This window comes from Cyprinus carpio, chromosome A5 (assembly GCF_018340385.1).
Source record: "Cyprinus carpio isolate SPL01 chromosome A5, ASM1834038v1, whole genome shotgun sequence".
Classification (NCBI taxonomy): Eukaryota; Metazoa; Chordata; class Actinopteri; order Cypriniformes; family Cyprinidae; genus Cyprinus; species Cyprinus carpio.
Window position 1 is genome coordinate 14,700,031 of NC_056576.1, and position 26,760 is coordinate 14,726,790.

General features: G+C 37.9%; 1 protein-coding gene across 1 annotated transcript; it reads right to left on the reverse strand.

Annotated features, from left to right (window-relative positions):
• Nucleotides 1-1,079: 1,079 nt before the first annotated feature.
• On the reverse strand, nt 1,080-26,724 carry LOC109059094 (ras-like protein family member 10B). Its single transcript, XM_042754516.1, has 3 exons — nt 23,132-26,724; nt 5,583-5,707; nt 1,080-3,848 (listed from the first exon to the last, which is right to left on the reverse strand). The coding sequence occupies exons 1-3, from the start codon at nt 23,345-23,347 to the stop codon at nt 3,578-3,580; spliced, it is 612 nt and encodes a 203-aa protein (XP_042610450.1). The 5' UTR covers nt 23,348-26,724; the 3' UTR covers nt 1,080-3,577.
• Nucleotides 26,725-26,760: the final 36 nt, after the last annotated feature.

Here is a 26,760-nt window from a genome sequence, read left to right on the forward strand (position 1 = left end):
TAACTGATACTTGCCAATTAGGAATTAGTCTACATATAATGATGTGAAAATGCCACAAACCATTATGATGTCTACTATTCTAATGTACTTTATGAAACTTACACCAACCATTCAGAAGTGTGCTTGACCTTGACACAGGCTGCCACACATTGATGTCATGTTTGAAAAACATAGGTTTATAATAGACTGTAAATAAGTTTAATGGACATTTATTTAAAAATGACTAAATTCAGTTATTTATTTAGGATTTTTGTGTTACAATTACAGCTGCTCAACTCACCTGCCAGTCACAACTAGAGGCACCATACTGCGACATGATCGTGATAATGTCAGTGACAAGACGCAGTCCATCGGCACAAGTCACAAGTTTTACTGACACATGCCACTGAAAACCGGCTGTCCAAATGACACAAGCTGAACTGTCCGGTTATTGGTGGCATGTATCAGTGGAGAGTGACACATGACAAAGAAAACCGTACCAGATTTGTCTTCTTGAAATACTATCATCTTTTTCTGTTCTTCAGTGCATTCATTTGTACTGAATTATTATTATTATTATTATTATTACATTTTTACAGCTGAACGAGGTATAGAAAGGCAGTATTGTGATAACTTTTTAGTGATAAAATATTTAATAGAAAAGATCATTCACCAATTGATGGCGCCATGGTGCTTCAAATGTGGCACAAGCAGTTGGTTTGGGATGTCAGACACAAGTGATATATGAAATATTCAACAAATGAGGGGAATAGTTAAGACATCGTTTGTAAGGGTTTTTTAATTTTTCCTTGATGAAACATAACAACTAAAAAGAAAGCAAACATTTGTTTCCATTTGACAAAAAAGCAGGTAGCCCTTTAAAATCTAAACCAAAAAAGTGAGAAAAAAAATTATCAGACAGTCCTACCAAGACAATCTATATTCAGCATGTCTGAATGTTCAGTCTCAATCCTTTAACATTACTAGCACAAGACATATTCTGCTACATTGTCTAGTCCTCAGTCCACAACCATAGCACTTAACACTGTGTGGCATGCAAATGTATGAACCCCTCTCTGCTTTTTATAACACTAGCCTGGCTGTTTCTCAATCACTTAAACTTAAACTACATGCTAAGCTTATTGCACACTAACATTATACAAAAAGACAAAAACGATACTCAAGTATTGTTACAAAGATCTGCTTGTACTCACTCATGTAGGTACGTACAATAGGTACATCAGTGCAATTTACCCCTGAATGATTTTGGTTTTGCCAATTAGTGCATGCAGCTCCATTAAACAGAAATAGATTCTTAATGATAAAAAAGACTGAAGGATGACCCAAGTTGCTAACTTATGTTTCCTTCTGCTGACAGAAGTCATGTAAGATGTGTACAAGTGCATAGATGGCTGTCAGAGGCTGCATTTGCGAGGAAGGAGGTTGATTTTTTTTCTTTAGCACACTGTGAGAATATTATGTCTTATGACCTTTTTCTGTAATGGGAAAGCATTCAGGGCGGGTGTGCGGTTTATAGGACCATTAATTTTCTCAGTCTAACGAATTTCCACCTGTGTGCCAAAGCTCCACAGTTTATTACCTCAGAACAGAGTAGGTGACAGAATAGGTGTAGCAGTGCGACAGCTCTAGCTGTGAATCAAGACTTCCACACAGCCACCCAATCAATCGTGCTGACTATCAGCACGTCTACAGACCGTTCTCTATTAGTTCATTTGAAGTTTGTGCCAAATGTCTACCTGTTCTCTACACTAGCAGAGAGTAGCTTACAAAAAAAAAAACCTAGCCCCAGATCAACCTGAATCTCACTGCAGACACTGAAGCACTTTAACTTTAATGTATTCTGCATTCAGAAATACTCCAGAGAGGATGTGGATTGCGCTGTCATCCACTAACATACAGACTGCAATGCACTGCAGTAAAGGATGTAAGCCTTTTCTGCATCCTGGTTCAGCAGAAATCTTCAGGTTTAGGGAAGCCCCAGGGGTCCTGTTGGCTTTATCATCACTTCTTACAGCTTCTAGAGTGCCACTGATTGTACATGCTTGCAGAAATCTGCACAACACCTCTCTATCCTGCCAGAGGAAGACATTATTTTGTGCCTCATTTCTTCAGTCATTTATATTTAGGAGGTAGGATGTTTAACATTTTTACTAGATTTGGCATATGGTGAGAAAATTGCAATGCAGTTATATATAGTATGCAGGCTGGGATATACCTATCTTGGCAAATGTGCTAAGAAGTTTGCAATGAAATAAGTCAGCATGATTTATTGAAGTCCAAGATAACAGCTAAGGATCTCCAGGCATCTCTTGGCCTTGTTCATACATCCACCATGGAACAAGACGGTGAACTGGAGAGGTGTATATGGAAGGACAGCTCATCAGTAAGAATGCTGGTGCCTATTTTAAGGACAAATTTCCTACGTTTCTTAATGCAGTCGGGCACCGGACCAGAAGCGCAGCGCCACGTTGCATCTAGGACAACTCACTGGTAAATAGTTAATCTAATCACCAAGTAGGCAAACGTTCACTTCAAGAATTAACAAAGTGGCATCATTGAGTTTAAAGTTTGGTGTTTGAAAAAACAGAGCAAATCTAAAGAGAAAGGGCGATCTATTTCACAGGTGTGTGTACACTCATAGAAAACAATGTGAAATTTATATGTGTGTATGTATATGTGTGTATGTGTGTGTCTCTGTGTGTGTGTGTGAATGTGGCACTTCTGTTGTCCCAATCACATGTCTAAAGTGGCCCATTGAATTATTACAAATGGAATGGGAGAACGGTGAGGTTTATGTCTGTGGTTTATGAAGTAAAATGTTGTGGCAGGATCTTATTAATGTCCTGAAGCAGTTTTGCAAAAGGGAAATTGGCCAATGAGTAACAGGACAGGGATTTTTTTTTAAGTCAGTGCTTCTGAAAGTAATCTAAAAATTAACATATTGCATGATACAGAGGAAGTTTCTAAAAATGTTTCAAAAGATATTATCTCATTTGTATTTAATTGATACGATAAAGTAGGGAAAGATCAGATCATATTTTAGGTCAAATTTGAGGATCACTACAGATAATTCCAACAGGTTCACAAACCTTCGCTCATCATAATTCCTGAACCCTTAGTTCATCCTTCATAAAAGCTGTTTCCAAACAACAGTTAAAAACTGTCACACCGGAATACACTCGCACTCACAGCATTTGAATTTAAATCTGAGCAGGAAGGGGAGACAAATTACATTCTATTTGAGTCAGATGCAATATCTTACTCCGACCATGTCAGACTTTGGTAAGATGAAAAAAAAAATCCTTATCTGCTTCCATTTTTCTGTTTTACACTGGAGGATAGTGAAATTAGTAGTACCTAAGGTGATCCATCAGATGAATGCATCAGTTACAGAGGCCCCTAGGTGGTAATATTCCAGCCATTTTGATTGACAGTTTGTCCCCACAGCTCCATTCTCGTGGTACAGCAAAGTTGACTTTCAATACTGAATTAGGACCAGTTAAAATCAGATAATTAAGATTCTGATAACACAAACTGGTCCTAAATAATCATAAATTCAAAAAAGGCTACATATCTGTCACATGACATTACAGCGGTTCCTCTGCAATGCCCCTTGCAGACGGATAGAGGTGTGGTTCGTACGCAGTCCTCGTGCCACGGCTATTCCCAGGAGCTCTTTGAAGAGCAGAAGCACATGCCAGTTATACTTAGCGGAGCACTCGACGTAACCACACTTCCATGTCTTCTTCACCAGTACAGACACAGCCCTGCGCTGGGTGAACCGATGCCGCTGAAGATCCCGCTTACTGCCCACCACCAGGATGGGCACTTCCCTACTGCTGCCCACTTACAGAAAAACACAGAGAGAGGGGAGGTAGGTGAGAAGAGCAATAAAAAAAGAGGTTTAAGAGGGAATTAGCAAGTGAAACAAAGCAACCACATGAGAATCAATCTGTTTCTTACATGACATATATTTTGGACATAACATAGGTCCATGTTTGAACACTAATATCTTCAGCAAACATGCACAGACACACACACAAACATGAAAGTCCCTCAGCTCCTTGACACAATCTGAAGGCACTGAGCTCATAATGTGTGCTGGAGAATGCATGATGTGTGTCCTTTCTCAGTGCTTGAGTGTGCTTGAAGGTCACACAGGCACACACACATAATGAATGAAGAATGAAAGGGTTTCATGTTCAGGGGGCTTCAAAGGCAAGCGTATGTGAGTCCGCATTTTGCTAAACTGAAAAAAATGCAATGAATTTAATTGCCAATTCACTGTTGCACAAGGAGCTCAAATTAAAACGCAAGGTTTCACTTATTTGCTAAGGGAAAAAAAGTGAAACAACACAGCCTGGTTGAATATAAGTAGCTATTAAATAAACATCTGGCCAATTAATATAGCACTGAGTATCTTTACATAATAGAAAATTACCAAGGGCTCCATGCATACACAAAGTACACAAAAATATTTAAAACCTTTAATTTAACACATTAAATTTAATTGAGGACCCGAGGGAATTCCATATTATTCATTTTAATATACAAAGCATATACTACTGCTATTATTTTGATTCTACTCATTTCAAATCTGTCAAATATTGAGGATTTACACAGAAAAAGAATGTACGCAAGTAATATCAGCACAAAAGAGGTGAATAGTCTGTCAAAGAGACCAGTGCCATTGTGTTTAATAAGCCTACACCAATCCCTCATACCTGTGTCTATGAGCTTGTGTCATGTTTTACACTGATTTATCCCCCTTTCATACAGTTTATCTGTGCTTCCTGTCTACCCTCTAGCTATCTATTAAACCTTTCAAGCCCTTCTTTAGTCAAAGAAGCTTTGTGAAATTTTCTTCTATCTTCTTCTATCACACAATCTGCATGTGAATTGAGCTTACATTCAATATTCTACCACATCAAACATCTCCATCCAATCTTTATATATTTAACTGAATATCTAAAAACTACATTAAACTACATTAAAATCTTATTGTCTAAAGGACTGCACTAAGACTGAGGTGTTCTCTAAGCAGTGAGAATGTGAACAGCATTCGTAAAACAGAGGTGCGATATTGTGGGTGGGGAAAAGGGCTAAAGGTGGAGACTGGAGATCATTTTCTGTCATTCATTCAATACACATAAGACCTTTATGCAAATGCACGATGCTGCACACGACCTGCACATGCGAAAGGTTTTTCTCACTGGCATCTATTATATTCTTATCAGCTGTAGTGAATTGTGACAGTGTCTATGCTCTGTAACTGTCACTCATCCATATTCTCAAATGTCACATCATTATCTCAGCATCAACTGAGGAAACAAGGGCCAACTGTTATTAAAAACATCAAAACCAATCAGCAGTTTGTCGCTGCAGCTGATACAGTCACATTAGTGCTGATGAGCCTCATACTGCTATGGAGCTGGAAAAAAACGGTTTCAATGACCACAGTTGGTCCCATTCTAACAATAATAGAAGGACTGTCAAACATATTAGATCTATCATAGCATGATAATCATTCTTATTCTTTGAGGTGGGTCATTTCAGGTTCTGAATGAGTTCTGTTATCTTACCTGTTATCCATAATTTGCTGTCGGATCATCTTGACATACTCAAAGCTTTCCACACAGCAGATGTCATAAACCAGAATGTAGGCGTTTGCACTGCGGACCCCTCTACATCGCGCATCCAGCCACTCCTGATAGAAAAAAACAGACAAAGCAAGCAATTACTTGTTTATCTGTGATGATAGGAGGCCAATGTACAATTAATTAATCAAACATAAAACATTATTACAACATTTCACAAAGTTGCATTTTGGTTGTAGTTAGGTTATGTATGAAAACATTTAAGGTCAAGAAACCATGATTGTCATAAAACAAGTGCAGCCTAGACATGACATGTACTTTACATATTTAAATGCTCAAAAAAACAAAAAAACAAAAAAAAAAAAACAGAGAGACCACACTACAACTTTATTTAGTTGCAAACACAAAATTTTTATACAACCAAAATAAAATGTGCAAATATTGTGGTAACACCTGCCTGGGAGGCCTGAAAATTACAATATTTTTGTAGAGTGGGGGAGAATATAAGGTTACAGCCGTTAAATAGTAATGATTTACCTACTGTAATTACCCATACTGCTGAATGGGGGACATCTGAAAGAGGCAGCCGTGGCACACTGACCTCATCTGCTCTCTCTCTCCTTCCCCACCAATCTTCTCAATAGAGCTCTTAGGATATGAACTGAACATCAATTCCAATATTCATTTACATCTTTGGATATATTGTATCATGTCAAACCAATACCGTGACATTAGATGATTAAATTATTTGATAAATGACATAGGTTGCATAAATTATTTGATCAGAACTCTCTTTTTCAGAAAACATTTGGATGTTATGCTTCAGAGTGATTTTTATAATATTGTACGAAAATAAATGTTCATTATGCTGTTTTGCTCTTATCTGCTCTTAAATTGTATTACACACACACACACACACACACACATATATATACACATATACAGTATTTATATGTATCAACCTTCAGCTACTAAAATATCACTGGATTTTATTACCTAATCTTTGAAAGATATTCAAAGCTTGTATGAAGCATTAAGCAAGCAAATAGTGGTGTAAATCGGATGATTCATCATGATATGATCTGATATCAATTCTCATACCCAGCAGCAAGATGTTTGCCTATAACTCAAAAAATTCTACAATGTGATTTTGATACGAGTATATCAATCAATTTATCGATATTATTATATTATGTACCTATTTTTAACAATCATCTACATTTTTATTAAAGGTGACATATCATGAAAATCTGACTTTTCCAGGTTTTAAGTGCTATAATCAGGTCCCCAGTGCATCTACCAACCAAGGAAACGTGAAAAAGATTAACTCAGTAACTTTGTTTTGGTAAGCCTTTTTCTGCAAGCCTCTGAGAAAACGAGCGCGTCTGATATCATTCCCTTGGTGAGTGACAAAGGAATTTTAATATTACCGCCCCTTAATCTGTAAACTTCCACCCATGCTCTTGTCATTTTGATTTCACAAGCGACAACTGTGTAATGCCATAGACTTGTTCGGCATTGCTGGGAACGCCCACAAAAACGTCATAACCGTTTATCCCGTGGGGGGAAAACAAACCATTCGAATTAACGCGCAGAGACCTTGTTAGGCGCTTGATCTTTACTTTTTGTGATGATTTCATTTGATTTTTGCTTGGTGCAGTGCCGAAAAGTTGCTGTGCAGCGTTCTGTACCTCTAGTAAGTAAAAAAAAAACTGATCTGAAGATGTACATGACTGATAAACAGACGGGCTACCGGAGGTAGCAATGAGCAGGTAGCACAGACAGGCTACTCTTCTTACCCTGCAATGATCTGTCATTAGTCCCGTCCCCCTGCACTGCAACACTCCTTCGCATCGCAATCAAATAAATCTCACTCCCTGATATTTTGTGATGTGATCTACACTCTGCAGCAGACACGCCTTCTCTTCCCCTGCTGTGTTCCGGTTAGCATCGTAAACAAGGATGACTCTCTGATGGGTTGCGCCCACGCAAAAGCGGCGCTTGGGGGGTCGGACTGCCCCCACTGCGGAAATATGAGCCTCTGGACTCTCAAGCTCCTTGTGGCCATTGTCCAAGGTGATGAACTCGCCCAACAAGCCCTGTCGTGCTCTTCCTCTGCAGCCTCTTCGAGCCAAGGAGGAAAGTGCCGCGAGCTTCTGATGCGGATCTGTAAGGTTCAGGCGACGAACCCGCGCCGGCTCAGTGCCCACGCACTCCTCACCCCCTTCTGCAGATCCACTTTCTAGGAGCTTAATAGACCGCTGTTCTCCGCCTCTCCCCCATTGCTCAAGATGTGGTGTCCTTCGGTGCCATGCAGGGCGCTGAAGAGGAGGATGATGCCATTTTGGTGGCAGCGTCTGGAGAGAGGAGTGGTCTAACAGCCCGCTGGACTACACTGAACCCCATGGCAGCATCGCGGGGGACCTCCATTATAGTGATGTCGAGCTCCTTAGCGTCCTGTCCAAGGCAGTTGATGAGGTCGGTTTGGAGTGGGCACCTCCTGCCGAGCTGGACAAAAGCTGTCTGGACGAGTGGTACATCCAGTCGGATCGCAGCCGTAAGGACACGCTGTTCACCAGTCGAGTGCACAAAACCCGGGATCCTCCCTCCTGTCTTCTGTGGACGGCACTGACCAAGTGGGGTATGTTAAACTCCCCCCTGTGGAAGAAGCCATTGCCGCCCATCTCTGTCCTTCAGACACGGCGAACTGGAGAGTGAACAATGCGCCTCTCCCTTCTGCAAACTTCACCAGCAAGGCTTTCTCCGTGGCGGGCCAAGCAGCTTAAAGCACTGCACGTGATGCCGATACTTCAGGTGTATCAGGCCAAGCTGCTCAATTCTCTCGATGAGGACGGGCCGGACCCTGAAGTATTCAAAGGACTCTGGAAGAAAAAAAAAAAGGTCCTTCTGGACGCTCCCGTGAATCCCTCAGGTCTCTTTGGAGCAGTGGTAGAGACGTTCATGGCCACTTCCTGCCAAAACACGCCGGCGCAAACCTTCCTGCACATTCCCACTCATCCTCAGTGCAGCGCACGGGAAAACCGCATAACATAACCTCGGTTCCCTGAGGTGAGGGAACGAGACATTGCTCTTATTGCCGTGTCACCAAGCTCAGGATCTTAGACTGCCAAGTGCTTCAGTCAAGATTCTGAATGGATGACCAGAGGCGTGTCTACGTGGTGGCCAGGGGTGGCACCAGATGTCTTGCGATAGACGAGACATTGCTCCAGATGTTTTATAGACTTGTTTTTGGAAATTTCTAACTGCATCTGGCAGTGGCGGATCCTGGCATGTGTAGCTGCCTAGGGCCGCTTTCTTCTCGTCTTTATACTTAATTTTAGGCTGTTTCTATAGCGTGATATTTGACAGATATCGAGAGCGCATAATGTTACGTGATCCATGTAATGCACGAGCACGAATCTCCACTCGCAAGTGGATTTCCTTCACTCACACAAAACTGGATGTGTGCTTTTGTGTTTAAATTGTTCTTCTATGAATTGGCTCTGCTTTTGCTCAGAAATTACGTGTATGATCAAACGTTCTTGCATCACTGAAGACTAGAAGCGCTTTTTTTCTAATTCAGATGAGGAGTAGGCTTATCTCATTAAATGGAAGCAAGCTGATTATAGTCAGCCTTCTTTAGTTATTTATTTTATTAATAGCCTACTTATTTTAGTTAAGTGCTTAACTTATAAATATGCATTAATTCAATTGTTTTATTAAGTGCATTTGTATTTTGTTGTTTTTGTACATAGTTTTGCAATAAAAGCGTATACAGGGAACCGAGGTTATGTTAGTAACCGAGAACGTTAGATAACTAAAAATGTCGGGAAACGACACCTCTGGCCATTCTGCTGGGTTGTTTGTCCAATTACAGATACCATACGGACAGTCCGACCCAATACGGCTCAGTTTTTATGCGTATGTTGCTCTGTCGAGCGGCAGAAATGATTTTATGTAGGCCATTCTGAGTCAACACCATGCTTTTTCAATGAGGGGGAAAGGACTGTTTTCCCCCACGCCGACTCCGCCCACACAGCTATGATGTGGCACCAAACAAGTCTATAGCGAAAGTTTGAGCAAAACATGCTAACCGTTCTGTCTTTGGCTGCACAGATGAGAACAGAACACTATTTAGAGTCCCAGCCTCAGAGGAGACAAGAACAGTGGATTTATTGAATTATGTAATGTATATTGCTGGTGCCGCACAGATCTAAAACCTTCACAGACATAACTGACTGTTTTTGCAACTCGTGTGTTTTTAACGTAAACTTGTGTGTGGATAAGAATTTAGTTTAGTACTCACATGCTGTGACAGCCGCTTTCTGTCCATGTGCTTCAGATGTGTGCACTCAGAAAACCATATATCAGAAGTTTAAACTAATATGGTTTAAAACGCATGATTTCAGTGCGATGAACATGATAATCAGAACCAAAACAGATGTTTTCAGCAGGTCCAAGTTGTAATGACGCAGCTCTATTCTGGAAAAGGGGGCAGGTAGCAGCAGCTCATTTGCATTTAAAGAGACAAGCACGAAAAACAGCTTGTTTCTGCTTCCACTCAAAATAGGCATTTTCAAAATGATATAATAAATGATCTATGGGGTATTTGGAGCTGAAACTTTACAGACACATTCTGGGGACACCAGAAACTTATATTATATAATATAAAAAGGGGCATAATATGTCACCTTTAACTCACATATGCAACCAAAAAACTAAAAAATAATAATAATAATAATAATAATAATAATAATAATAATAATAATAAACACTTTTTTTACACTAAACCTTTTTTTTTAATAATAAAGAAAAATAAATAATTGGAAAAATTATTTTAAAAAATCAATTCACACATGAAATCAGTAATCTTATGACATGACAACAGTCAAGAAAGTCTTTCAGGCTTCTGTGCAAAAAGTTGTTCAGTCAAGAGCAGTGAGAGATTCATTTTTTTATTTTTTGGAGAGCAGCACGTTTATTGTTAGTCTGCTTTCACTTGAAGACCAATCCAGTATACTGATGCATGTGTTTACATAACCGACATTTTAATATAATGTTGTCTGTATTTGTTCATTCAAGCACAAAAAATCGGAAGAAAACTTAAAGGGATAGTTCACCCAAAAATGAAAATTTGATGTTTATCTGCTTACCCCCAGGGCATCCAAGATGTAGGTGATTGTTTCTTCAGTAGAACATAAACAAAGACTTTAAACTCAAACCGTTACAGTCTGTCATTCTTATAACAGAAGTAAATGGGAATCATGGCTTTGAGAATCAAAAAAACATACACAAACAAAACCAAATCAAACCCTGCGGCCTGTGACGATACACTGATGTGTAAAGACACAAAACGATTGGTCAGTGCAAGAAACTGAACAGTATTTATATAGTTTTTTACCTCTGATTCACTGCAATGTCCGAACTCACCTACATCTGGGATGTAAAAACAAAGTCACCTACATCTGGGATGCCCTGTGGGTAAGCAGATAAACATCAAATTTTCATTTTTGGGTGAACTATCTCTTTAATTCCACATTTACACACTGTCTCATGCGCCTGTCTGTGTGTGTGGCACCGCGTGCAGAAAACTTATAACGTCATCTTCTCACAGCGTCTTTTATGCTCACCTTGTGCCTATAGACAGTCCTTATATCGAGTCCTCACACGTGAGTTTGAACAAGAATGCACGCGTTGAAGGTAATGCATAGGCGGACATTGCATGAAAATGTGGACAGTGAAAAAATAAATTGCCTATTTATACTAGAAAGTATTAATGTTTTACACGTGGCATTGATACACCATATCGTTAGACATTTGATTGATGTATCATCCATTATCCATATCAATGGATCATTACACCACTACAAGCAAACTAGATATTCACCATCAGAATTTACATTCTGCTTTGTTTACTTACTGTGAATCAACACAAATTCTTAAGGCTATATTTTGATTGGGATTTTTTTCCCAGTCTATTTTTGTAGTATCATCTATTTTAGAACATTCAGCACAGATAGATAGATAGATAGATAGATAGATAGATAGATAGATAGATAGATAGATAGATAGATAGATAGATAGATAGATAGATAGATAGATAGATAGTAAGGGCTGCTCGATTATGGCAAAAATCATAATCACAATTATTTTGGTCAATATTGTAATCACGATTATTTAACACGATCATGAGGGGGCCATATGACCAAAACTTTATATGAGTGATTTATTTAAAGATAGTGATACATATCAAATATGTATTTCCTGTAAATAAGGTTGCTACAATCATTATATCTGCAATGTTTACTTCACTGGTTTGCACTCTATCTCCCATGTGCCTCGTGTTGCTTTACTTATCTTTCTTTTTACATGACCTATTTGTATATTTGTATAGTTGTACTTTATATTTTATTATCTGTATTTAATGTTCTACTGTTAGTGTTATCTGTATGTTAGTGTTATCTGAGAGTAATGCAATTTCAATTCTCTGTATGTATGTACTGTACATGTGGAAGAATTGACAATAAAGCAGACTTGACTTGACTCGCTATGACATCTACATTATAGAGACCAGCGGAATTTCAAACAAACAAAAAGTCCTCAAAATTATTGAAAATAATTAAACTGTCAGTAATAAAAAAGCAAACGAACAAATACAATAGAATAAAAAAGATACAAATTAAACAAACTGTGCTTTAATGTTTTTTTTTAATGTCTCAAGCAGTATGATTATGTCTTTTATTCACTATACCATTTATTAGTAATGTCTCATTTCAGTTTAAGTTTGGCTTTAGTTTTGTATTTATTGCAGTTTATATGCAAAGATTCATGTAGCGTTCGGCCGACTGCAAATTACTGTTATTTTCATTCTCAACTCTTTACATTCATTTATTACATGACCGACGAAGGTATACATTAATAAATCACCAAGCGCAGCATTTTGACACATTTTTGCATGTACTTGACTGATTAGGCACGCACCTTGAGCTAAAAGATGACTTAAAATGTCCGTGTTCTGTTGTATCTCTGAGCGCTTATATCTTCCTGAGGAGCAGCGCAAGTTCTCTTTCACGCTTTTAAAAACATGAATAAATATACTTCAATAATTCAAGCACGTCCCGTTTTGCAAATGTCACGTTTTACATGATTTTACTAATTTGCATGGGAAATTAGGCTTTTATGGAGCACAGCGCTCCAAAAGGGGGCGGAATGGGCACAATACTTGTTTTATCTCGATTATTGGATTTTCATAATCGTTGGAGGCCAAAATCGAAATCGAATCGTTTTTTCGATTAATTGCACAGCCCTAATAAATAGATAAATAGATAGATAGATAGATAGATAGATAGATAGATAGATAGATAGATAGATAGATAGGCAAGCAAGCCAGCTGTGAATAATCCTCCAGGACTAACCACAGCACATCCCAAATGACTAAACTCTAAAGAACCAGTGACTGAACTGGATAGAGCTTGCATGTGGTGAAATTCCAGCAGATCTTGTTTAATTGCCATATTGATTGTGATCTACATTTGTGTGTGTGCTGGGGACAGAAGAAAGATTGAAGCCATTCGTCACAAGCTGATCTTGGTTGTAAAGAAAATCAATGTCAACTGTAGCAAAGACAGTGGTTGCACATTCATCTTGACAGGGGAATAATTACCTTCATCCTCTACCGATGTTAGAAAAGCAGTCCACTGCTAATATTTTACACTCAGAGATCAGAGACCACTCTGATTCCACACTGAGATTCACTCGTGCAGGCTTGCACATTAGTGTAATAATGAAAGCAATCAGGTGTGCAGATAAACACACTGACATATTGTAGATCATAACAGACATGGGAGGAAGGGTATTTAAAGGGATAGTTCCCTCAAAAATGAAATGATAGCATCATTTACCTGCCTTCATGGCATTCCAAACCTGTATGACTGCCTTTCTTTGGAACACAAAATAAGGTGTCTGGAATGATGGGTTTGAAACAGCATAAGGACTTTTAAGGAATAAGGCAGATTTTTATGTGAATTACCACTTTCTGCACTCTCACCACACTCTCCATTTTCTGCCTGATCATCTATAAAACCAAATAAATAAATAAAATATAGGAGGGGAGACAGTCTGTGTGTTTGGGTTTGGGTGTGTTTAAGTCTCTGTCCTTTTTTCCCATCTCTCTTTTGCTTTTTTCCTTTTTTAATTTCCCGCACATCAAAAGCCTTGCCCTCCATCTCCACTGGGGAATCTGATGGTTCTCAGACATTATCAAGCAAAAACTCAACATTCTATGAGATTTTATGGAGTTCTAGCTCAGTGATCATTGGTAGATTGAAGCAATTATCTGCAGCGGGTCTGAGCATTAACTATGGAACTAGTGCGAAAGACAAATTCCTTTCAATTAAACGTGAGCCTCAAAGCTTTCTGTCTTTTCTGCTGAGCACTGTTCTTACATAAATGCTCCCCCAGTGTGCCTGTTAGATGTTTTAGATGTGCTGCCATCCCCATGAAAGCTAAAAATAGAAGCTTCTCTGTCTCTCCTTGTCAAGTCTCAGTTCTGTTCTTCCCTGTGAGTGTGAGTTAGAGAGAGGACACATTCAGATTCACTTTCATCATAATTCAACATTCTCCTCTGGGCAAGGAAGGTATCCACTTTAAACAAAAATCTTTGGAACTTTGGAAGATATCCACCAGAAATTGCTGAATGGGTAGCTGTGCTGCTGAAAGCTGCCAAGTGAGTTCGCAAATAAATGTGATCTAATCCATGTGTACAGTATGTTTGATGCAGTCCTGAATGGAAAGCTTGGACAGATACTATTGTTAGGCTAAAATAGGAGAAGCAAGGCACGTCTATTCAGGACCACATGGAGCTCCATCAGTTTGATAATTCATTGATAGTTCTTTCTAGAAATGTCTTTCTTTTAATTTTTAGTTATTTCTAAAATTTTGAAAGATGTTCAATAACAAAGACTTGAATTCTATTTTAAACATTAAAATGCATTAAACATATTTTAATATTTTTTTTATTTTAAAAAGGAATAGTATTTTTAAACATATAAAATATATATAACATAATGCAATTTTTATAAAATGTCTAATACACAATTATCCTAAAATCAAGGAGTACACCAAAATGCTTTTTGGCTTCAAATACAATATTATTTTTTTCACATAATAATGCTGAATCTTTCTCTCTAAGCCACCTGTTTATTCATGACTGAAGGCAAAACAAAATCATACTTTCAGCACAACATTCATTCATCTACAAAACAGTCAGGTGCTAGTGGTGCCAAATGTAGACGTGAAAATAATCCAGAAAAGCACTAATTCAAATAGCATGTCTTAGTTAAATCATTACATGTCAGGCATCTAAACTGCTTGTTCATTATGCATCATCTTTATTTCTGGCTCAATCCCTAATAATTGATGTACTGTATAATTACTAAACTATTTTTCTTCATTTTATGCTGAGGTGCACAGCTAGATTTATTTTGTTGGTTTCTTTTTACTACTCACTGACACTGTGATGTATGACAATGCATCCTAAATTAGACAGGACACTTTTCAGGCATGAAAACAATAATGAGAACATCTGTCCTTGAGACAGCCCAGTTGTGAACTTCATCCATTTTAAAGGCAGATGAAATGAATGTTGTTTCGAGAAGAGACACTGCAGGAATATTTCATTCCATTTTTATATTATGTTTTTTGTGTGTTACACTTTTTGTAAGAGCGCTTAAAAAGCTGTTAAAGCTGTGCGTGAGTAAGTGAGTATATGCAGAAAATCTGTGTGAATCTCAACTGGTTAGACCATTATCACCTTTGCAGTTTAAACACTGACAAGAGTGATAGATTTATCCAGTTATTTTGTAAGTAACAAAATCATCCTTCACATAACAAATTGCCCTTATTCAGGGGATTGAAAGAGATGGAGTTGTTGAAAGAAAAAATGAGGGCCATATAATAAGAGGGAAAGAATGTAAGACTCAATGTCAGTGAAGAGTATTTCCAAAATGTATGTTGGCAGTGTGACATTGGCAAAGGCATTGAGTGACAAACCACAGCTGAATGAAGCCACTGAGAATGTGTCGTGTCAGGGCACAGAGCAGGAAAATCAAAACCCAAAGTTAATATTCCTCAACTTCACTGGCTAAAAGAACAACCAAAATTTCCAAGTGGCACGAGCACATTTTCTCCTCAGCTAGTGGTGAGAAACATAGTTCAGGAGGAAGTGCATGGCTCTGGGCAAAGTGAATTTGATCACATTCTGAGGACCATTACATGATCAAGCAACTGCTGTAGACACGGGGGAACGTGTCACTGAGCTCTCTGTTGTCATAATTGAGAGAGAACAAGAGCGAGAAAGAGAGGCTGGCAGTAACAGGAAATCCTGAATCATGCTGGCTTTTGATCTGCTCCATCTGCCGTGGCATCATGTGAACAAACTGCGACATTCATTCACCAAAGTTGCCAAGCAGTCAAAGATTATTATTCACAGTTGTCTATACCAGTGGTTCCCAAAGTGGGGGTCGCGGGACCCCGGCGCAGGGGTCGCGAGATGATTTCTATAAAAAAAGTGGAAAAATATATAGGCCTTATATATTTTTGTTGCAATTAATTTAACCCTTTCGCACGTACGATCCACCGGTGTGATCAGTCTAGCTGGTCCCTGGAGTGTACGATCACACCGGTCAGTGCATGACGTGAAATTCAAATATGCTCTCGCGCGTTGGCTGGCGCTGAGCCAGAGACAGGCGCGCTCAGACTCAGAGCTGTCATCACAACTTTTCAGTGTTTTCAACCACATAATATTTATTTTACTTTCAGACATATAAGTTACTAAAAAAAACCAATAGGTACTACATTTAGAGTTTACGCTCACACTGATGTCAAAGACGAGGCGCAGCCTTTCCATTATAATTGCGCACGTTTGTGCATATCAGATACCACATTGTGTAAGTAACTTTAAAGTTTACTCTATTATTAAGTTCACCATCCACTTACGTATGTATTTCGTGAGAAGTGGATGGCGTGTTGTAAAATCCAACAGAGATCCGATTCCCTGAACTGCGTCTGCGGCACAAACTAAGATGGCGGCGCCCATCTGCATACAGCTCAACTAACGCGATCGTTATAAATTTAAACACACAAAAACACTTCCACTTGCATGATTTGAAAATCGGAATATCAGCTATTTCATTCCATATCTAACAAATTTGTGAATATTTGAATAAAAAAAAAAAAAATGACATAAAAGCAGATCATCATTCATTCAGCTCTGTTGTTTCTGCAGGTGTCACAAAAGCAATGACGCGTCACCGAAACCTTCAGTGAACATCTAAATACGATCGCTTGAAAAACTCACTGATGGCAGAGGATATTATAAACTGATGAAAGGGTTTATTCATACTGTTTTGGTGTTTGGAAAAGTTGATACAAATAAAAAAAATATAACATATATATATTTTAATTCAATTTGTAATTTTGTCCCAGTCATTACGAGATTACGTCAGTCTCAAATCCTACGTACGTACATCACGCGCGCAGCATCTACGTTCCCGCTGTTCTTAAATTAAAGGTGTTTGGAGGCTAAAAGGGGGTTTGAGGTGAGGGTTTGGGGGAGGTGCGGGGGTCGCGCAGCAGCGCATTTATCATGGGGTGCTTAAAAATGAACCCCTGGTCTATACAATGAATATCAGTGGGTGCTCGGTGATACTATTGCATTTTGCATTCCAGTATACAGAGATATAGGACATATTTCACTGAATCATGAGGCATTAAAGGGATACTCAATCCCAAAAAGAAAATTTTGTCATTAATCACTTACCCCCATGTCGTTCCAAACCCGTACGCAGACAGCGTACGCTCTTCTGTGTCAGCCGCGCAGCGCTGATGCGCTGTTGTCTTTCCAACCAAAGCGTAAATACATGTAAAAAACGTCACCTTGTGGCATGGCTGATTCAGATTGTGGTTTGGCTGCTGAGTGATGGTTAGATTTGCCATGATTGGTGCTAAGATTTTTTGGAGTGGTGCAGAGAAGAAGAATTGTTGAATAAAGTTATTATTTTAGTTTTCTTCGTGTACAAAAATAATTCTCGTCGCTTCATAACGTTACGGCTGAATCACTGATGGCAGATGGACTATACTGACGATGCTTTTCATACTTTTCTGGACCTTGACACAGTGTTACTTACATGGCAGTCTATGGGACAGTCTCAAGCCTACTGGTTTTCATCCAAAATATCTTAAATTGTGTTCCGAAGATGAAAAAGCTTTTACGGGTTTGGAACAACATGGGGCAAAGTGAATAATGAAAAAAAAAATCATTTTGCGGTGGTGTGTAACTTTTTTGGGGGGTGTTGTGATTTTTTTTTTTTTTTTATTTTTTTATGGTGTATGAGTGTTAGTAAGTATTGAATGTATAATTTGAAATGTTGTCTACATTCATTGTCATTGTTTTTTACATTGTAAAAAAAGTATTGAATGTATAATTTGAAATGTTGTCTACATTCATTGTCATTGTTTTTTACATTGTAAAAAAAATATTGTTTTAAATAAAAATTTACTGGCACTTCCTGATAAACTTGTTTTAATGTATCATAATATAATTAAACTGTAATTAATATAAATATAATTTAATATAAAATAATATATATATATTTCTCATTTACATTATGTTGCTTTGACAAAAAAAGTAATGAATATTTCTATGAATTTTCTGATGGTTAAAGAAATTGAACCTTTCTTAATTAGTCAAGCTTTTATCTGGGTTTAAGCTAATTCAGTGGCATTTTGTATCTATTAATTTGCTAGTGGTTAGAAGAATTTACATTTTATACTTTCATCTCTACAACTGTTTAAAATCATTTTTATTGATTTCAGCTACTTTGACCTTTTGAGATTATTTATTTATTTATTTTTTCATCTTAAATGTCTGCATATAACACTTACACCTGTCAAAAGAAGCCAGAAGCATTTTAATACAGATGTTTCCACACACACCTCCTCTATGTGCTCCAGCCTGCCATGATCAGGCATTTAGCTGCAGCGTGCTCAGGCTCAATTAGATTGCAGTGTCTTATGTGCTCTGAGCTCTGAAAGCAATGCCCCCTCCGTACCTCAGCACAGCATGTTCATGATTTTTACATTCCATTTTGCTGACGTGACATCAGAACCACTAACACCTCTCTGATTCCCCATGGGGACATCATGACACCACCATAACGAGCTAATTTTTTTTTATTTCTCCATTCAAGACACTCATCTACATTCTATAATAACATTTCTTTCTCATTGTGTTCTCACTGGTGCCCACACTCTACTTCTTATTTGTTAATAAAGAACCTGGCAACAATCAACCGAATCATGTGTTGCCGAGGCGACCTTGGTGTTCTCTATCTGGTGTGGGTCTTCAAGATGCAAAGTGGTCACGGTGCAGGGAATTTACTCTGAAATACTGCCAGGGAAAATAAGGTCACAAAATTGCTCACCATCTAACATTTTTCACAGAACAAAACCTCTCAGTTTTTCAGATGATGACAAACCTAAAGGGAGGTTGGGAGAATTTTGTTGAATTTGTGTCAGCCTTAAATCTTAAAAAGATCAAAAGTGAATTGTATCTCATTTCTTCAAAGCAGTGTTCTGGGTTTTTAGCCGTTTGCTCTGAAGAGACCACAGATCCTTGCTTGGCCATGTCTCGCATGTAAATGCTCTGAGTGTATTAGGAGGTGAGCAGAAATTATTTGTCTGGATTTGTAAGGATCTAGCATTGTAATACTCTGGTATAGTAGCACTACTTGGATTAATTGCTTCTGCTTGAATTAGTCTGATTTGTAAATGGCTTTGGATAAATCAAAATGAATACCATTAAATCTAATGTGAATTTTGAGAGCGCAAATTCATTATGTTTATCTTGTTATAAAGATCATTTACCTTCCTGTAGTGTTTATTTTCTGCTCCAGTGAAATACATATGAAACGGGTAATAAGCTTTTTATGTTGGCGTGAATATTACAGACAGTTAATTACATGCAGGATTAGAACTAAACCTGTGACAGAGGTAGATATCTGCACAATACATTGCAAGTACAGCATTTCATGCAGCAGTTGACTAATATGTTGGTGATTTTAACAGAAAACTCATGTGATGCAAGAACACCTGGAGATAATTTGTTAAAATTGCTGACAAAATATGTGTTTTATGCCACTTTCTTAACAAAATAGATGTTCTGGGGTCTTTAATTATTCCAAAACATTGGAAATTTGAGGATCTTCCCACAAGAATAATTAGAGGGGTTCTTTAAATGCCAAGACTGTTAGACAAATTAAGAGGAAGAGTAGGCCTAATAGTGTGTGTGTGTGGGTGACAGAGAGAGAGCGATGAGGGGGAGATAGAGAAAAGCGAGTGAGAGGTGGGGGAGGACAGAGGGGGAGAGAAAGAAATATTTGCCAGAGGGAGGATACAGAAAATAAGCTTTCAGATGCTCAGTTAAAGCCATGTCGCCATAGCAACTACTCCAAATGAGATCTTTTTTCTAGAGGAAAGCCCCTCTCTCCTGAAGCAATACACTATCATTCCTCAGGAATCTCGGTCTATTAATGGATATGTTCAAGATTCAGTTCGCTTTAGCAGTAATGATGAAAGTTCACAAGAACAAAAGGACACTATGTTTTTACCAAGACTGGAAAAGTGTGAATTTGAATAATGACATCCCAGAGACAGTTTGGTTGTGCAAGGTCAGATTGATGGATTAAGAAATAACATTCCATTAAAATAACAAGCTCCTGATAACATGATACAATATTAGGCAACAGTCACTAACGTGACTTAACTGACATTTCCTTCATTTATACTGATTTTAAGACCCAAAGAAACAAATGTTTGACGAGTGAGCTATAATGACAGCAGACACTCTGTAATCATTTTTCTTTTACAGAAAGAATTGTGTGCGTGCACGTAAATCACGTGACATAAATTGTACGATTTAAAAATCATAGTATTTCTAACGCAAAAATGGGACACGCAACCGGACCTCTGTAATTTTTCATGTTTAAAAATAAAATTTGTTCTCTGAATTACTAATTTGCTGTTTAAAACTCCTCATATGAGTGTCTGCATGTATAACCAAAGACTATAGAATACCTTAAAGGGACTTTGGTATAACTCAGTTTAAACAGTTTGCAAGAATGTCTAGCGTCCGTGGTATGAAAAATGATCCCTGCAAGACGCTGGCGAGGGGAACGAGGCTCGAGAGAGTTGTAGTGAGGGCCCGGGCCAGATACAGCTATTATAAGCGTCTTTGGACTTGTCTTTTCCATTTAATTTGACACTTAAGAAAGTTAATGAAGTGAGAAGTTGCAGTTTAGGGTTAGCGATGTCTTTATTGGTTTTTATTTGTTTGTCATAGCTATATCTTACGGAGCCCCGCACATGACATGCAAGAAAAAATAAATAAATCATGTTCACGATTTACTAATTCGTTCCCTCAATGTACTAAAACGTGCACACGATTATTATTTTATTCCCTCAGTTTGCTAATTCATTCCCTCGATCGTGTGCACGATTTACTAATTCGTTCCCTCGATGTCCTTAAACTGTACTTAATAAGATTTATTAATCGAGGAAACAAATTAAATCGTGCGCACAATTTATAAATCGAGGGAACAAAATAGTAAATCGTGCACACGATTTAGCCTTCTATTTTTTTTACTGCATGCCATGTGCAGGGCTCCGTAATATCTGGCAACACTGCGGTGCTTAACCCTTTAACTGTCACCCCCCATTTTTTAAAATAGGCATTAAAATGCAATATCCAAACTTAAATTGATGTAATTTATGAACACTTTGGAATATAGATGTAAGGTTGGTCTCCTTTTAAAGAAGAAATTAGCAAATTTTGGCAAAAGTGGAATTTTTTCAAAAAATTTAATTATCAAAAAGTTATAGAAGTTTAAATGTACTGTAAATAAAATGCTCTATATTAATTTTAAGTTATTTTATTTATTATAAATATTTTACATAACAGGTTTATTTTAAAATTGGTATAAAATTAAAGCCTTGTGTCTAACTAAGTTATGTTCCAAATTTGAAGTTGATATGAAAAAAAGAGAGGTTCCTGTGAGAGTTTATTTAGGGCGTCATACCACAAACAGCCACCGGATGCCATCTCAACTCCACTGAATTTTTTTAATGCATTTTTCTGTCACAAATGTCTAGATTTCTCTGTCAATATTTCTCAAAAGTTGTCTCAAAATAACCACCAAATATGGAATCCTGAGACTCAGACCTTTCCAATGATATGTTTGTTGCCAAGATTATAAAAAGCTTTGATTCTAAAAGACCATAATGCATTTTGTAATATGACACTTGACACTGCCCACTAAGGGGGAGGAGACCACCATAAGATTTTAAAGTATCATTTCCATGGTAAAGCAATGTCCGATTTCAAAATGGTTTTCACAGGATGAATCTTGGGCTTCTATCCTTTCAAATGATATATAAATTATGATGATTACTAAAAGATTTGATAGAGAAAAAGGACAACAAAAACAAAGTGCTCCAAGCGTCCCACAGTGCCCCAGAGACAGTTAAGGTGAAAAAAAGAAAAGAAAAGAAAAAAAAATTACTGATTTTTTTTTATTACTGATTACTGACAGTAATAAAAAAAAAGCCCACGGACAGGTTTTACTGAAAGGATGCCACATTCTATAAGGCAAACACAAAAATAATCATGATATTATCTGTCAGAAACGTTATCAATGCTATCAAGAACAGTAGCATTAAACAATAGTACACAGATCTGTAGAACAATTAGGTTACAGAATGAAATGAAATATGCAAACACTAGCCATGAAGAAGTCTATGCTGTTTCATTCAGTATAGGCTAATAGTTACATTTTCACAAAGTCAGGCTAAAAACATTCATAAGAGCACTAGTCAAAGTTATCATCAATATAGCAATGGTTATAAATAAAAACAATAACAGCATTATGTATTATTGCATAAATAATAAACAACTGATAGAATTATCCACCCCTAACCTATAGTAAAGTATGCTAACACATTTTGATGTAATACATATGGTATAGCCTAATTTATCAGTGTTCATCCCTCCAAAACAGATCAGAAAACATCTTTCACAAACATACACGTCTGTCTCTTATAAAGTGTTAGTATATATAATGAGTTGTATTTGTAAGGGTTATTATAGCACAATTCTTAACCCCACCCCAGACTTCACTAATTTTCAAACCCTGCATATGGTCATGATAGTAAATACTGTAAAATTAATTTAATTTGGCTATGAAAATGTTTAAAATTAGCACTTATAACTTACGATTAAAATCTATATATATTCAACAATACATGTAGCCTACTTTTACAGTAAAATATTTCACTTTTTCTTTTATCTGTTATATACATTAGAGTGTTTATTCTACATTTTATGTGCTTTAAATAACATATATTGCAATTTTTGTACTCTGATGCATTGCTACACAAACAACATGCACGCATGAGCGCTTTACAGCTCTACTGTAGCCTACCTGACTCGGGCTTGAAGGAAAGGAGGAAATTGGCGGGACATCCAAAATCTTCAGGTCGTACATAACACCGTTAAGAATGACCGAGGGTCTGTACATGTATCGCGTTTGGGTGGGGGTGTAAGTCTCGGAGAAGTCATTGTAAATAAACTGACGGATGATAGAAGTTTTCCCGACTCCAGGCGCTCCGATGACGGCGATGCTCAGCGTCTCGACCATCCCGCGCGGATCAGTACTGCTGAAAACCGCTACCGATCAAGACACTTGGAAAGCTGCTCAACAAATCAAAACAATAATATGAATTGTTAACCTGCGCCTTTATGTGCTTAAATTCCCTCCGCCAATGAGAACGCTCTTCGTGGATGTTCAAATAAATAAGAGTTTGTTCACAGGTCTACTGTCTTCTAATACATTTCGTTATCTCTTTTGGTGAAGTATACTATTGGTATTATCCGTTAATGAATGGATCAACAAACCAACTTCATTCACTGCGGCAGCTGCGCGGTCTCTTCTGCATTCCATTGGGGAACAGTCCTCAATGCTCCAGCCCACACACAGCTCTGGAGCTCGAAACCAGTCATTTTCCAACAGCATCCATCTGGCAGCTCTCGGAATAACGTGTGCTCTTCGATCTCGAGGTTACCATTGACCCTTTCTCCTCGTAACCTCTCATACCTTCCCACATCATCTCAGCAGTACGTGCTGCGCTAGCACAGGAGTGCTCGCTTCACCGTGCACCTCACCGCAAGCCAAATGCAGTCTGCGCAAAGGTCCATCGTTAAACTCCGTGAGACTGTTGGTGGACTGTCTCCGCACAGACCTCTCGTTGTCGTTGAAAACACACGTGAAGCAGCTAGTAACCCTCCTGTGTGGTGCTAAGCGCTGCTCCTCCGCGCGCACTCATGTGGTTCAGCTTGACGCGCGCGCATTGTTTATTAGGCTTGCACTAATGTTTACTGGCTATAAACAGCTCTAAAAGGTCACTCGTATGTCATATCCAGACATAACTAGCATCATTGGAGGTGAAAATGTAGCTTTCGACTATCTAGCTGAAACAGGAATGAGTGTTGTTTAGTAAACAAGCTTTAAGTAATGATATTCCGTACCAGCGTAATTGTTATTTTCTTACGAAACTTGTCTAGCATTTAAGTTATCGAGCAACTAAAGTTTAAAAAAAAAAATTAAGCTACCATTATCAAATTAATTCATATATTTCAAATCCACCACACGAATGAATGAATAAATAAATAAATAACTGAAAGCCGTTCTGGAACGGGAACTGCTTGTTTGAGTGGCGCGGAGCTGAAGAGATTTCCTCTTCCATTCAAAGCGTTCTGCACTCACCACGCTGTAATTCCACTCCGGATTTTTCCAATTCCCACTCCCTGCTCACTAGCCAGAAAAACCCGGTCCAATCCATCCTCAAGAGGTTCAAAACCCGCTTTTGAAAATCTCACAAACCCACTAATGTTCGCTAGAAAAATGCATGAATCTAGACACAAAAGAGTAGGTACATAATGTTGTGCGATTAACTTAGGCTCTTATTTAATGGTTAAATGCGGGAATATAGTCACATTGTCTCTAATCCAGAGCATTTAATTTCCCCCTGCTCATTTGGATGAAAGAAGTGCTGGGTATCAAAATAGCATGGCCTGTAATCTAATGATATTTGGATTATTAACCTGGAATACATTCATCCATTAGTCCAGTTTGATTAACACAAGAAAGATTAATTTCTCTGGGATTTTGTCCTCTCAGTCCACATTTAAAATGGTAATTTTTCTCCCTCTATCAGAACTTCAGGCCATTCTTAAACCTGACAAATAATCGGGACTGGGAGACATATCTCATATTGTCAACACGCATACAACATCGCCACGCTGGTGGTCAAGCTGAGTTCATTAGTACTACGAGCAATAGATTACAACTGAAGCCTCCTGTCTTCCTTGCTTAGATTGCTTGCCATCAGCTTCAAAATTGAGCTTCAGGCTTGGCATATGGTTGGATACACATACGGCCCCCAGCTCCTTTAATATTCTACATTACCCTGTAATTTCATCACCACAGGACAGTCAACACAACAAAGAGGCAATTATGCTTAAACATGAGCTCAGCAAGGATTCATGAAATTGAATATGATCCTGTCCATAGCTTCCAAAAAGAACAGGGAACAGAAGAACAGAAGTACACTACACAACCATTTATGAATACTCACATATTTTACCTACAGTTTTAGTGGAGGACTGGATGATGCATGCCTGCAGATCATAATAAATAGTATTTCCTGAAACCTTTGCAACCCCAGTAAGGTAGCCTTTTTGTTTCACTAGAGAAAATGTCATTAGATGAGAAACAGCTTCAACTTGTGCCCCACAGGATTTCACATTTACTACAAAAAGGTGATATTTGGAAGTCTAGTTTAAATGAGTTTGTTTGCAACATGGTGCCTGTTTGAGTCATATTGCCTAAGAGTATGAATGAATAAACCAATATACAAGGTGTTAGGACTGTAACTGAAGCAGTCAAGAGTGGTCAATACTCAAAGTATTAAAATATAATGACTTGCATAAATTTTGCGAGGGATTACACATTTTAGGAGCATTTTTTGGACAGTTATTTAAGCCAAGGGTTTAAGACTTTTAATTCTTTCTTAAAACACGGATGAAATAACTACAATTTAAATCAATTGCTAATATACTTTTTTAATTTCTATAACAGATGATGCATTCATGACAGAATCCAACAAAAAGTAAAGCAAATTTCTTTACTGGACATATCCTTGTAGTCACCCCTATGACTAAACCCACAGTACATAACACACGTACAGAATCAACAAACTATGATTAAAAGAAAAACAATAATCATTGTTATTTGGGAACTTAAGCATTATGTGTGTCAGGTCAGCAGTGTTTGTCTGGTGGTATTTTACTTTAAACTTGAGATGGTTTAAAAAGAAAATTAAACATCACATGGGCATAGAAGTTTAACCACATGTGCCTGACCCGTAAAGAATGAGAGAAGAAATGTTTAGTGAACAAGTTGTTTTGCAAAGCTGGGGACATCTGATGCATCGCATTCAGAGTGATTGGAAAGATATTCATACCATAAAGTATTACTTTTCTGCAGGATGATCTTAGGAGTCGAGTCTCCCTCACAGAACCAACAGTTTATCTTGCTTGCAACAAAACACACACAAAGCTGATACACTGCACACAAAAGACAGCAAACCCAGCTTAATAGCAAAACATGACTGCAAACTTAGTCATCACCAAATACAGAGATATTCCGAAGACAAAGAAAAAAAGTTTACTCAGCAATTGTGTAGTGCTTCTGGATAAACACAAAGCATTCACTTAAAATAAATTTTGGGAGACCTAAATTGCTGAAGAAAGACCGGGGAGAGCTTTAATAATAGAGAAAAAAATAAATAAAGATTTGAACCTCAAGCATTCACACAACTGTTTGTGTGAATACAAACCCAGCGACCCATTGTCTGATTATTATGACTAAATTAAAAACAGCAGTGTTGAAAGGTTTCTCTCAACTGTAGTAAACACACCCTTCCTACTCCTGGATAAATGACGTTATTTTTTGTGGATGATTGTTGGAGTTCTTGTGGGGGAGGGGGGCAA

Bases quoted from the DNA above. Each gene is read 5' to 3' on its own strand.
- LOC109059094 (XM_042754516.1), bottom strand. From the start codon at position 23,347: ATGGTCGAGACGCTGAGCATCGCCGTCATCGGAGCGCCTGGAGTCGGG. The intron at 5,708-23,131 runs GTAGGCTACAGT...TTTTTCTATCAG, and splicing joins TTCCTTCAAGCCCGAGTCAG to GAGTGGCTGGATGCGCGATG. The intron at 3,849-5,582 runs GTAAGATAACAG...TGTTTTTCTGTA, and splicing joins CAGCAAATTATGGATAACAG to AGTGGGCAGCAGTAGGGAAG.